Here is a 14,567-nt window from a genome sequence, read left to right as displayed (position 1 = left end):
TCTGTGAAGAATTGAGTTGGAATTTTGATGGGGATTGCATTGAATCTGTAGATTGCCTTTGGTAAGAGCTTGCTGTGGTGGGGTAGCTGTGATTCAGATGTGTCATATTTTCTTGGTGCTTGTCAATTGTGTTCTTTTGAGGGCCTTTAGCCATCTAGATGGTTTTGGTCCCTGGATGTTCTTGTTATAGTATATACTGGGTGGCGGTGAATCTTGATGGTCCTGGTGTGGCAGGCCTCTGATGGATATCCTTGGGACATATTGTTTGAGACCTGCAGTTCTGTATGTTTCAGTACCCTCGGGTTCCATGAAGGTGGGTGGAGAGTGGGAGGAGAGTGGATGTCCCCATGGGATGGCAGGTTGCTCAGGGAAGCTTGCTTTTCCACAGAGGGCTCAGAGAGCAGGGAAGGTGGTTGAGGAAGGGAAATTTACCTGTATGGTTCAGGAGTCTGATGGAGGTGGAGGAGAGGTGACAGGAGAGTGGGACCTGATTCCATTCTTTGCTCTTTGGGTCTCCCTCCATATCAGTAAATCTTGTCTATTTTCATCCATAAACCAATGTTTCCTATGGGCCATCATGACTTGGCTTCTCTACCACTCACTGATTGGTTCTATCATCTATTTCCTGACATTTCCTACACTATTCTCTACATATCTTTCACCCTTTGGAAGCCAACTAAATGATACCACTTCAGAGTAGTTTTTCCTGACCACTGTACCAGCCTTTTTCTTCTTTATAGAGCCTGCCTAATTCATACATACATACTTCTTTCTATTTGTATGAAGCCCGATTTAATTGTATTTCAAAATTCTATGAAGAGGCCATGCCCATTTTATTGACTATCATCATGCCCTGCACATACCTGGCAAATACTGGAACCTTAATAAACATTTGTTGTGTAGTGAATTGATCACTATAACTCTTACTGGTATACCAATAGGCTGGCTAAGTATAGGCCACAGCATGGCTTGATTCATTGGTGATGGACAGCTATACTCTTGAGGAATATGGCATAAGGTTACTAAGTATGATTCTACTTCATGGACAATTTTTAATACTGTCAAACATATAAGAAAATAATCATTGTTTATTGATTATACCCATTCATTTCTACTGTGGGTCATTGGGTCTGATCACATACACTCAACTGGTTGTCTGCTGCTAGGCTCAGTTTTCCTCCTAAAGCAAAGCTTATCTCTTTCTGTATTCTTAGCTTTTAATGAATTCTTCTTTTTGGGGGGTAAAGCGTAAATTATATAATGCCTTAGTTCAGTCAAGCTTCTGTAATAAATTACATTGTGTGTATGGCTTATAAACAAAAGTCTAAGATCTGGGTGCCAGAATGATTGGGTTGTTCTGGTGCCTCATTTCTCGGTTCACAAACAACTGTATTGTATTCTCAGATGGCCTTTGGTGAAGGAGAATTCTCTGGTGTCTAATGTTGCTGCTTCCTTTTTCTCTTCCCCCTTTCCTGTGTCCTTCCTTCTTTCCATCTCTTCTTCCTTCTCTCCTCCCTTCTCTTTCTTTTTTCTCCTTCCCTCCTCCCTCCCTCCTTCCTTCCTTCTTTCTTCCCTTCCCTTTTCTTTTCCAGCTACCTTTCTTCCTCTTTTCTCCCCCCTCTCTCTCCTCTTATGTTTAAAATTTAAGAAAGGACCCTTGTTCCACGTGTGAGGTCCCAATTCTTGTCACTCAGTCCCCTCCAAAACACTTTGACTCAATACCCTCACAGTGGGGATAAGTTGCAATGCATGGATATTTCATATACAACCCTTTACATGGACAAATGAATCCATGTTCTGAACCTGGCCATTCTTTCCAAATTTAACTTTAACCCATTTATACTCTAGACTGCCATTAAGCTTGGCTCATTCACTCCTTGTACTCTATTCTGAGTGTCTCACTTTCCCTCAGATAGTTAGGTGTGAGTGAGTGAGTGTGTGTGTGTGTGTGTGTGTGTGTGTGTGTGTGTGTTCTTTGAAATCTGGCCTTTTCAATCCCTCAGTTTTTTTCTGTGCTCCCATTGCATGAGGTATTTCTAAATCCTTCAGTTTATTACATAAGTGGAAATTGCAATTTATTACAGTATCTGTCTCCAGATTGTACAGTGTCACCTAGATTTCACAGATTTTGCAGAATCTAATGCATAAGCTTTAATGGTAGCAAATAATCAGTGAGTGACTGCAGTTATTGTCAGTTGTTGGAAGTAAGACTACCTGTGCCCAGTGAAGCAGTATCACAAATGATGACTTAATTCTCAGCTGACTCAAAACATCCATTTAAGCCACAATGCAATAGAAAAACCTATAGCTAATTCTGTTTTATCTTCCAGTGTTAGAATGTGCTTGTGTCTGTCCCACTGCAATTAGTAAAAAAGCTATTTCTGCTACCCCTATTCAATCTTGTAGACAGAATCCTCTCTACATTTTTCTTTGCATCTTCATAGGAAAGCATGAAAGAAGAGTCCTGGGTACCTCATCCTTCCACTCATCCTTTCCTTTTCCCCCTTTCTTCCCTTTGGCTTCAACAGCTATTTTTATTTGTATGATAGAAGCCTATTTACGTGGAGGGCTTGAATGAGTTTTTCTGGATAGTTTTGAAGACTATTTGTCTCACAACACACTTTGCTGAAGAATGAAGCAATGCTATTAGCAACAAAAAATATATATATATGAGATCTACTAGCATAGGAAAGCAGGAAAGGGGATCTTGCTATTCAAGAGTAGCCTCTCACACAATACAGTCACAGATTTTATTATTTTTATTACTCTTGTTTAGTCTTATAAACAAATTTAAATGGTCTCTTTCTCCTTCCATCTCTGGGCTCTTTCACAGGTTATATTTCCTCTTCAAAGCACCTGCCACACACCACACCACACACACACACACACACACACAGAGAGAGAGAGAGAGAGAGAGAGAGAGAGAGAGAGTTTATGGAAACTGTGGAAGAAATTTGTGGAAGAAAACTGAACTCATAAAGGCATTATTTACTTAGTGCACATATTATAATAAAAACAGACACAATTACTTTCAATAGGCCAGAATGACAAATGTTTGGAGAAACGGTATTTTGTAGCAAATCATGTGCTTTTATAACGTAATTAACCTCATCATGGTTTAATTAAATAAATGCCTTTTTCTGAAACAAGTTTTTTTTCCCCCTCAAACAGGTGGTGTTTGCATTGCTCAATCACAGAAAATCCCACGTGAACCAAGACCTGGAGAATTTGAAAAAATTATCAAACGCCTGCTGGAGACACCTAATGCTCGCGCAGTGATTATGTTTGCCAACGAGGACGACATCAGGTGCTGATTACTTTCCTGCAGGATACAGGATCAGACTTGTGCCCCACATCCTTGCCAGACATACTTTATGAACAGTGTACAAAGTTGGTGAGATTTCACAGGAATCACTAGGTTCCTCTGCACCCACAGACACCTTCTGCTTCAGACCTAACGGCCTCCTTATTTCTAAGTAGGCAACGCCTACAGAGTAAAACCTGGGACTGAGGGAAATGAGATGCATCAGAATGAGAGGGGGAGTGAGAAGAACAGGTTAAGGATTAGCCCAATTAACACATGTTGGAGTCTCTGCTACATTTCCTTTAGGAGATGATAAGACTCAAGCAATTAGCATGATTGACTAATTGTTTAACGATGACCTACTGAGTGTATTTACCTTTATAAAACAGGCTGTGCTGGTTCACTTTTTGTTGTTATCACTTAATACCATGAGCTTGGTAATTTAAAAAAAAAATAAGAAAAGAAGCTTGTTTGGTTATGGATTGGGTAATTTATAAAGAAAAGAAGCTTGTGTGGCTCTTGGCTCTGGAGGCCCAAGAGTATGGCCTGAGCTGCTTCTTGGCACCTGATGAGGACTCATCTTTCTTATGGCATGTCACAGAAACATCTCACTCTGGGCTATGCTCATAAGGTCATTCATATCATCCTGGGGCCCACACTCCTGACTTATTCAAATCTAATTATCTCCCAGGAATCCTCCCACCAAACTATTAACATATGACTCAGAAAATTAAGTTTCCATGATGCATGAAATTTGGACAACACACTTGGGCTTCATCACTGGTGTTATCATATCCATAATTGTAGTCCCTCCCAACAAATATCATATTTTAATTCCATTTTATTCCTATAGGAGGATATTGGAAGCAGCAAAAAAATTAAACCAGAGTGGGCATTTTCTATGGATTGGCTCAGATAGCTGGGGATCCAAAATCGCACCTGTCTATCAGCAGGAGGAGATAGCGGAAGGAGCTGTGACAATTTTGCCCAAAAGAGCATCAATTGATGGTGAGAATGCAGTAAAGACAATTCTTTTCATTCCAGTCAAATCAAAATTCAGAAGCAGGCTGGGGGACGTAGCTCAGAAGTGAAACTCTTGGTTTGGGTGCCTATGACTCTGGGTTTGATCTGTAACACTGGAGAAAAAAAAGGAATGAAACATTTAAAGTTATAATTCAAATCTCAATTATACTCATCATTGATTCTGAATGGCAAATACACCCCTGTTAGCACAGTAGTCATTTGACTGTGCAACCATTACATGTTAAAAAGTATACTTTAAAGGTTATTTTTTTTCTTATTTAAGAGCATTATTATGCAATTAGTTATTTCCATGACACTAGTTACTATAGTTTACTTTGGGAACACTTTTATTGATGCTTATAATGGTTACAGCATTGTTGAAGGGAACTTATGTGATTAATAAACATAAAATACATTATGCTAATTGACCCTATGGAGAAGTAAATGAAACAAAGAAAAATTGGAGCACAGTTGTAGACAAATGGTCTGTTTTCCAAATATCTTCCCAATACTCTTGACAATGACCTAAATTCCTAACTTTACCATTATCCTCTGGCGAAAGACATTGTTTTCAGATGTCTTCCCTTAAAGAGGTGGTTAGACTACTTAGCCATGGCTCGACAAGATTGTGTTAGCACTGACTGCCTTAGTGAATTAGCTGAAAACAGAACATACAGGAGACAGAGACATTGTAGTAGGTTTAGGTGAAGTGAAGTCTGGAGTGTCAATTCATGTTAGGAGAGTGAGGGAAATAATTATTTGTTTGTTATATATATTTATTATATAACATATATAACATATTATATGATATAAATATTGTGCAACAAAATACTTCTTCAAAGTTCTAGTGGTATTTTGTTTTGATTTTGAATGAATACTGAAATCATACCTTTTCCCTCTAACTTAGGGTTTGATCGATACTTTAGAAGCCGAACTCTTGCCAATAATCGAAGAAATGTGTGGTTTGCAGAATTTTGGGAGGAGAATTTTGGATGCAAATTAGGATCACATGGGAAGAGGAACAGTCACATAAAGAAATGCACAGGTAGACACTCACATGTCTTTCTTGTTACACTTGTTTTAGCTTTACCTAAGAAAGAAAACATTTCTGTGTAGGGGATCCTCTGTCTTCTTGTGTCTCATGTTTCTTTAACAAGGATGAGATGAGCTCATCACTCAATAAACCGAAGATAGTACATTGGTTTTTACACTCTATCAACAACTATTCATCCAAAATATACTATGTGGGCAGCACTGGGGTATTTCAATTGTATTTGAATAAACTATTTTAAGAGTCTTCTGGGAAAGTGCCTTAATGTGTTTTATAGGAGGTAGGCAAATGGGCAAGATATCGCACTAAATTGATCATGAGTTTCTGTAAGACAAGTATTTTTCAACTATTACAATGTGTTCCTCCATTATACTATTAATCTCCATCTAGCATAATAGCTATTGCTCCAGCAGCTATGATTTCTGATGCTTTTAGTTCCTATAGCTTGTATTTTAAATAATCATCATTGAATATCCCTCTTTGAATGCAAGAATAAAAATATGATTATTTGAAGATTACATGATTGTGTACACAGAAACAGATATGGAGCCTTAGCAGTTACTACTAAGCAGCAAATTTAATAAGCTCACAATACAAGGTCAATGTAAACATTTATCTGTAATATAATTAGGGACTAGCACAACAGATATGATATTTAAAGGGTATTATTAATATCATGATGAAAAATCTTCCCAGAAATCATTAGGGAGAACCACACTGAAAACTGCAATATTTAAACATGATTTTCCCTCTTCACTTACATTTTGAGATGTCCTAATTTCTATCCACCTCACATCTAATGGTGATATGTTAAATGCTATTGAACGTATAATCAGAAAGAATATGAAGATGCAAAAATTATTACAAAAAAATCATACTTTAGGCTTACTGTGCCAAGAAGGATGGAAGTGGTACAAGAATCATGTTTGTGAATTTACACATGCATCTGAGGTGACAGGAACTAATTAAGTAAAGATGAAAGTGAACCAATACTGATGCTAAGGCAACTTTAGGAAAAATGAAAGAAAAAATATTATGAAAGTGAGAATGGAATTGGGAGAGAGGGTAGCAGTTTGTGTGGTCCACGGGTGAGTCACATAGCAGTGACACTCGAGAGGAGACCTTGCTGTCATGTGAAGATGTCAGTCAGGTAAAGATAGGAAAATGGTAGGGTCTAAAGCCAGAGTAAACTCTTTTTTTCTTTTTTCTTTTTTGATTTGGAAAAGAAAAAAAAAACTCTTGGCAACTAGAGTGTAAGAATATTAAAATTAAAGAGCAGTTGATAACACTGATCATATAAAAGAAAAATAATGCTCTTCAATTTCTCCTTAGAGTGTCTAGAATTGAGGGGTTTGGACTTCATCCTGTTCATAGGCCAAGTGACTTGGACTACGCACTTGGAGGAATTGTTCAGATAGTGGTTCCAAGAAGATTCTTATAGCAGAAATGTAAGCAGGTCGAGAGTTCAGATAAGTAAAGCAGGCAGGTCTGTGAACTCAGCCGTAGTCCTGGTGATAGGTAGTCACCACCAAGGGCTACAGGGCAAGGGCACACACAGATGGATACTTTAGGAGGTATTCTTAGTACAGGGCAAATGATTAGCACTGAATCAAAGAGATGGAGGACCTGTATGGTGACTCTTTGACAGGGCTGTCTGGGGGAAATGGTGATGAAATTAGGTGACTGAGAAAACATCAGGAAAAAAAATGCTTGGATTTAGTTCTGATGCCCATTGGGTGGCAACACAAGGTCTAGGACCCTATAGAGACTTCACTAGAAGTTCAAATACAGTGAAGTCAGACACAAGGACAGAAATGCCTTTATAGGAGGAAGGGTGAATAATGATAGAAAATTCAAGGGTGGTGTGTGAGTTTTTGTTTCTGTTGCTGTGATAATTCACCATGACCAAAACCAACTTAGGGAGGAAAGCGTTTGTTTCTGCTTTAACTTCTATATCATAGTCCACATATGATCCCCTGCTGAAGGAAGTCAGGGAGGAGAACTCCAGCAGAAACATGGAGGCAAGAAGTGAAAGAAGACCATGAAGGGGTGCTGCTTATTGGCCTCTTCATTTCTTGTTCAGTTTTCTCTCATGAACAACCAAGGACCCTGGAGTGCCTTGGGGTACCCTGTGTAGCACCACCCACAGCAGGCTAGGTCCTCCAACAGCAATCATTAATCAAAAAATTACTCAGCAGACTTGTCTACAGGTCTACTTGATGAAATCATTTCCTTAATTGAGGCTCCCTCTCCCCTAAACCTAGACTGTGTCAAGTTGATAAACAACAACAACAAGTCAACAACAACAACAAACTTCATCAGCACAGGGAGAGTGAGAAAAGGCACAGAATAGCAGGCTTGAGGGAGAAAAGTGAATTGAGTGTCCAGATTCTTCTTAGTCTCCAGAGGAAAAGACGCCTCTCATGGAGCTGCAGTTTTGCAGAGAGACAGGAAACGGGAACAAGATATCTGAGAGAGACAGAGAAAACACATGGCTAAATGGAATGGAATAGAGGATGAAGAAGAATAGATGCTCTTAAGAGAACTTTGGCAGATAAACAAGTAAATTATCCTAAGAAAACCTGAGAAGAAAATTATTAAAGGTGAAGGTTTGAAAGGCTTGGGCACATTAGCATGCTTTCATATAAATTAGAAGAGAAACTTCTAGAAAAATTTCAGGATAGGCAGTAAGAGTCTGATAGTACTATTAAATAACAGGATTTATTTAGGAGGGGATATTACACATATATATGTATGTATATATGTATACATACATATATATGAGGAGGAGTCAATTTTATGATTAATAAAATCTAATTTTTAACTTAGACACTAATAAAGTTCAGACAACTACATAGCTGCAAATACAGGGCATATTTGGTCACTAGAAGAATTTGGGAGCATGCATCCAAATGGCAGCAATGATGGGTCCTCAGGTGAAAGGTGGAGTCCAGTGTGGCAGGATGCTGTAGGAACGGCAAAGGTCTTATGGAGAGGATTCCCAAGGAACAGTAGGAAACAAAAGACCAGTTAATAAAGGTTTATAAGGAGAGTGTATCATTACTTTTTATTCCCATGGAAAACAAAAAAATACCATCAAGCCAAAGCGGTATAAGCCAGGGAGAATGCAATTAGATCCTCAATTTCAGAGTTGTCAATCCAATGGAGTCCTTGGCTCTACTGATTCTGCTTCCATTGTGAGGCAGAATGTATGGTAAGAGTCTGTGGGGAAGGAGGTTGTTTACTTCATGTTATATACAGGAAGCCAAGAGTAAGGAAGGGGCTGGAGACAGGTTTTGGCCTTTGAGGACACTCTTCTACTGATTTAATTCCCCCAGCGAGGCCCTGCTTCCCAGAGGTTTCAGGCCCTTCTTAATTAGCTATGTCACCCAAGGACCAGCTGTTCAAAAATATGAATCTTGTTAGGACAATTCAGATTCAAGTGACAAGAGAGAATTTCTCATTGAGTTATATTCTCATCCCACACTTACTACTGCACTTGGAATGCTATGATTTGGTCCTGCACAAACTCAGACTCTCTTGGTTAGACTAAGGCTGTGAAACTGTGACAGTTCATGAAATAGAGAAACTTATTTTTTCCTTTTGTGTGTGTGTGTGTGTGTGTGTGTGTGTGTGTGTGTGTGTGTGTGTGTGTTAGGAAACTGATTACTAACCTATCATATATTTTATTAATGGGATGTTTGAAGAATCACCAGGTTTTTCTAACTCCCATTTTCCAAGTAAATTAAGACATGAAGTTCTACTGTTGATATCTTTAGATGACATATACTTAGTACCGCATTCAGACATAAATACTGAACTGGTTTATTGTTGAAGGCAGCCATGGTGACAAGTCTGCTTCATATTTACCTGAATTATTTGGATACTGTTATAAATTTAAAAAGTTGTTCAATTAGAACTATTCTTAGTGCAATGAGAGAAATTAATATTTAAGTGCTGGGGGAAAATGTAGTTTAGGGATCTGGGTCAATATTTTATTCAAATACCATTTGGGAAACACTGAAGTTGCTTGTCTCTGTTTTGTAGCAAACAGTGAATGATGTTATAACTTACTTTACGGAGTAACCTGTAAAACTTTACAGTTTGTAAGAAAAAACACCTGTGGCTCAGATCATTGTGGTAATCCATTTTGGAGAATGAGGGAAAATGATAAAATATGTTAGTGGTCAAATACCTGAGAGAAAAACTGACTGTACTTGCATAAGTGAATGTTTCCAGGGTCCTGAGATTATTTTTTAAATTGGCTTTTAAAAAGCTTATGTTCTGGGCCATACGATTGAATCAGTAGGAAAAGACACCTACATCAAGTGTGCTGACCTGTGCTGGATCCCTGAGAGCCACAAGATGGAAAGAGAGGCCTGTTCTTGTAAGCTGTCCCCTGACTTCTACATGTTCACCCTCTCCCCAGTAGTTTATGTTTAATTCATGTTTAACTACTTAGAAGGAGTAAAGGGACCTCTAAGAATTCACAAGGATTTCCTCATCCATTTATATCATCACTTGTGGATTGTATGTGTTGAGTAAATTTTCATATTAGACTATAGTAATTGGTGACTATAGCAATTTGCTTCCTTTGGGGGGTGATACTGGCAATATATTTACATGGATAAGAATGTGCTTCCCAGCAGGGTTTGAATCTGTCTTATTAATTTTCAGGAGACAGAGTGTCTTCCAGCAGTGAGGAGCATCCTCTTTCTACTGTTAACGTGGTTCAGACAGTTCTTGGAGATGATTCCTCCCCCAAGTGTCTCAGGAAAGCTTTCAGAGAGAGGCATTAATGCTTCTAACTTTTGATATGCTGGCCAAACTCCAAGTGAGGTAATTCCTATCATCCACTTAGCTATTTATGTAGTTATTATTGCTTCTGAGAGCTGCTGAGTTCTGAAAGCTACCACTACTTAATCCTACTTAAAATTCCCTTTGTCTTTGTCAAGAAGGGAAAAAGGCCTCTCCTACCCATGCTACCAGAGGTGATGGCTGTTATTTTGTACACACGTGTGTGACCTTTCCTCCCTCCCCCTCTCATTCTGCTCCCAGCATCAGTGCCTTTCCACCTCCCAATCCCACACATCCAGACCCCTGGAGAGTCTTCCTTGCCCCCCCAGTCCACACACATGCTTCTCGCTCTCTCCCCTGCCTCAACGTCTTTGCCGTGGTCTTTACATTACATCCTTCTGCTTTCTGTCATTCCTCTCCTAAGTCTCTTGTATGGCTTTGCTTTGTTCAGCGAGATTGCTACTGTAGTAAGAAAAGAGGCTCTCTTCAGAGATGTCCTCTGCCTTCCCTTCACCCCTTTATTAGTGTTTTCTCTTGTGAGGACTCCGAGCACATGTCATAGGAACCTGTCCATATGATTATGTTCTCAGCTCACAGGTGGACTGTTTTTCAACTCACACTCTCTCTCTGTAATTATTTCTGCACCAGGATTTATAAATCTTCTTCCTGTTGTCAAAGCACTATCCCAAAGAAGGCCCATCAACTCCATGCATGCCCATAGGACCTTCCAAGGAATGACTGATTCATTCACCCATCATTTGTCCTCCTGATGATTCACCATCCACAAGATGATTCATTTGAATAAACCACTAGGTGCCAGGTGCTGTGCTGCATCTGTATAGACAAACAGTGCTTTCTTGCCCCGGGTGCTCGCAGATGAACACTATCTGCTTCTAGTAGTCTTCCTCTGTCTGCTGTGCTTTTAATCCTCAGCCGGCCCACTGGGGCATCCAGCTTAGCCCATAGACAGCCAACACTCAGGTTATAAATGGTGGTGAGCATATGCTACATGAAATGGCCTATTGATTCTTATTTATGATGATAGAAATAGTGGTAATGGAAAAAGCAATGCACAAATATGTTTCTTCCTACAAACAAGCAATTTTGTCAGTGAACCAAATAGCAGGCACAATAATTAGCTTCTGGAAAGGGCTGTCAGTTTGTTTTCTGGTGCCAGAGTGTCCAGGTAAGTTTTCCAGGATAGCTCGCGCTCAGCAGTCATTATTTGCTAGGGAAGGCTCTGAAATGATGGTGTTCTCCATTTGCTCATGGAACAGGAGACTCTGTAAATGAATTGGATAGTTAACCGGGGGATCGAATTTCAGCAATTTGATTTGGTGATTCAGAATGAAAAGATACGAAAATAATAATCTTCTCTGTGTGCTCTGGTAGTCTTATCTGTCCCCTGGCCCAGACTAAGATTCTCTTGGAGAGAGTATCTGTGTATTAGCACTCCAAGGTGGCCACTGGCCCACTTGCTTCTGCTCTTGGCAAGTGAAATAGCAAAAATCCCAGAATGACTTATTTATTGCATTTCTCAAATTCTGTATTGAATTCCAATAGGAGCATCTGAGATGGTAAAACAGGCATTGATTTCAGACATACTAGATTTTAGAATTCAGAGAGAGAATGTAAAATTAAAATCATTTTCTAATCTTCTAGATAAAGAAACTGGAAACCAGGAAAGTGAATTATTAAAAACACTCAGAGTGTTAGTCTCAGAGTTGTAACTAGAGTCCTGGAGTCTGTTTGGAATTCGTCCTTGTATTTTACCTTCACATTGTTTTATTATTTACTTATTTCATAATTTTCACCACATAGTCAAAAACGTTTTCTTTGTGCCTTTCTGATGCTTTATGTATATTTTAGTAACCTTTTTCGTTCCTATGACATAATGCCTGACAGAAGTAGTTTTAGACAGGAGAAGTTTACTTTGGTTCACTGTCTAAAGTCCATCAGAGCAAGCTGGCCATGATGGCCATAGAGGCTGGGACAGCTCAGTCTCTGGCAGCTGTAGCTTTTAAAGTATGATGTGTGTGTGTGTGTGTGTGTGTGTGTGTGTGTGTGTAATCAAAGGCTGGAATCAGAAGATCTGTGTCTGAAGTTCTGAAGGGTACTGGGCTATATTCCTCAACTCCTGCTCCCACCCTAACCCAGCCACCCATATTCTTCAGACTTGCCTTGCTTCTAAAATGTTCCACGATTTTCCAACATGACTTCTCCAGCTCTGAACCAAGTGTTCAAACAAATGAGCCTGCAGGGGACATCCCACATAACAATACAGGAAGCAACACATTGCTGGATTTTAAAATCACTAGCTAGAAAGAGGAGGGGGGAAGAGAGAGAGAGAGAGAAAGAGAGAGAGAGAGAGAGAGAGAGAGAGAGAGAGAGAAAGAGAGAGAGAGAGGGAGAGAGGATACAGTTGGTTGCTATTCAGTCCCACAGAAGATGGTAAATATTTTAATATTTTCATATTCTTCACATGGCCTTTCAGTCATATGTGTGGTTTTTGCTAGAGAGTCTAGGATGCCTCAGAGCCTTTTATATGGCTTTCTGTTCCCCAGTCATTTATAAGAATAGAGCTAAGACTAAGGTTTTATAGCATTATTCTTAAGCCCAGTGACATTGAATTAAAGCAGGTCACTTTCCTAAATTATAGTTAGTTTGCTCACCAACTCATTGCTTTCGAGCAAACTGAAAGCAAAACAAAGCAGCCCCCAAATCACCTACTTTAAAGATCAGCTTTGAAAGAACTGTAATATGTAACAACACCCCTGCACGGGCTGTGTGCCCACAAGTTACCTGCGTGCTTTGTTAGCATGCAGATTTGATTTTGTAGGTATTGGATGGACTGTTCTAGATTTCTGAGCAGTTTCCAGGTGGCTCGAATGCAGTAAGCTCTAGGGACATGATAGTTAGCTTACACTGATACCAATACCACCTGAAGCTTACTGAGCAGAATAAATATTCAACTGTGTTAAGAATTACAGATGAACTCAAGGTTTTGCCTGCACAGAATCATGTAAATAACAATTTTAATATTTATCAGCAATTGCAATATTATGCAATCAGTAACCTATGCTTTATATACTATCTTCAATTAATATGCAGATCAGTAAAATATACAGGTGTGTGTGTTTGTGTGTTTTGTCATAAGAAAATTTGAAAGCAGAAAGCTTCATTCCTAAATATAACAAAACTCGCACAGATGCACCTGTATTTTCAAAACCCATAAAGAAGATTAAAAAGTTTGCCTTGTCAAGGACAAAAGATACTTTGACAATGTCAGAAAATGTACTTTCAATCATAAGTGCACATAAAGTACATGAGTTAGAGGGGTCTAGCAGCCAGCTCAATTCTTTCATGTTGGAGAAAAGCAAACTGGGGTCCGTGTGGCCTGGGTGAACTATCTGAAGCCCTTTAACTGCCTGAAAGCCTGAAGTCTGATTGCTGCTTGGTTCTGCCTTTGTTCCTGTCTTAACCCTGAAGGCCTTTCCCAGAATGGGGCTGAGTCACTTTGACCTACTCCATGGATTTCCTTGCTTTAGTGGCCAGATCTCCCAATGGCTATCCAATGCTATTTTTTCCATCTGTGTGACTCTCCTTGACAGTGAAGGGTCAAATTGCAAATCTTAGTCTGAGAACACTAACTCTGCTACCAAATAAGTATGTCTGAATTGCCTGTAAATGCTTATATTTTCCAGACAATAACAAAACAGAAAAATACCCATTTTAATGCTAATCAATGCAATATAAGCCTTGGTTGGACTCGTCCTGTAAAGACCACAAGATTCTGGTATTACTGAGGACAGGTGGGAGCTGAACATGTCTGGAATATTCCACTGAAACACACAGATGTGGAAAAGATCTAAAACAACTGAGTGCTCCTTAAACAGTTTCGGGATTAACCTTGGGATTCTATTAAACTTGTGAGGCTTAAGGAAGTGCCATAATTATTATCACTCGATCAACTAAAGAAGCATGGACCCAAGCATTTAGAAACACATCTGTGCAGTAGGAACTATCCAGCTAACCACCACCAACGGCGACAATGACAATGACAGCAAAGGAGAGCTAAAATAAAGTGTTTTGAGATTCCTGGGGTTCAGTTCAGAGGCTGCTAGTAGGCAGGGCTTATATCTTCAGGTCTTAACATATGCCTACCATCCTCTAACTGTTAGAGAAGTTGGTCTGTAAGGGTGTCCTGCTTTGGATTTTGTTTTAAAATAATTGCACTTAATTCTATTTAAGCACTCCTTTAATCCCAGCACTTGGGAAACAGAGGCAGGCAGATTTCTGAGTTTGAGGCCAGCTTCGTCTACAGAGTGAGTTCCAGGATAGCCAGGGCTACACAGAGAAACCTTGTCTTGAAAAACAGAGAGAGAGCGGGGG

At 39.4% G+C, this 14,567-nt stretch overlaps 1 protein-coding gene across 11 annotated transcripts in view; it reads left to right on the top strand.

Annotated features, from left to right (window-relative positions):
* Nucleotides 1-14,567, top strand: part of Grm8 (glutamate metabotropic receptor 8) — an 804,058-nt gene that overhangs the window by 354,290 nt on the left and 435,201 nt on the right. For all 11 annotated transcript variants that reach the window (XM_031381309.1, XM_031381308.1, XM_031381310.1 and 8 more), the window contains 3 exons: nucleotides 3,172-3,307; nucleotides 4,158-4,312; nucleotides 5,235-5,372. In XM_031381309.1, coding sequence (XP_031237169.1) covers nucleotides 3,172-3,307; nucleotides 4,158-4,312; nucleotides 5,235-5,372 — 429 coding nt within the window. The remainder of the gene's footprint in view (nucleotides 1-3,171; nucleotides 3,308-4,157; nucleotides 4,313-5,234; nucleotides 5,373-14,567) is intronic.

Source organism: Mastomys coucha, unplaced genomic scaffold (assembly GCF_008632895.1).
Source record: "Mastomys coucha isolate ucsf_1 unplaced genomic scaffold, UCSF_Mcou_1 pScaffold20, whole genome shotgun sequence".
Taxonomy (NCBI): domain Eukaryota; kingdom Metazoa; phylum Chordata; class Mammalia; order Rodentia; family Muridae; genus Mastomys; species Mastomys coucha.
This window is presented reverse-complemented; position numbering and strand designations above follow the sequence as displayed.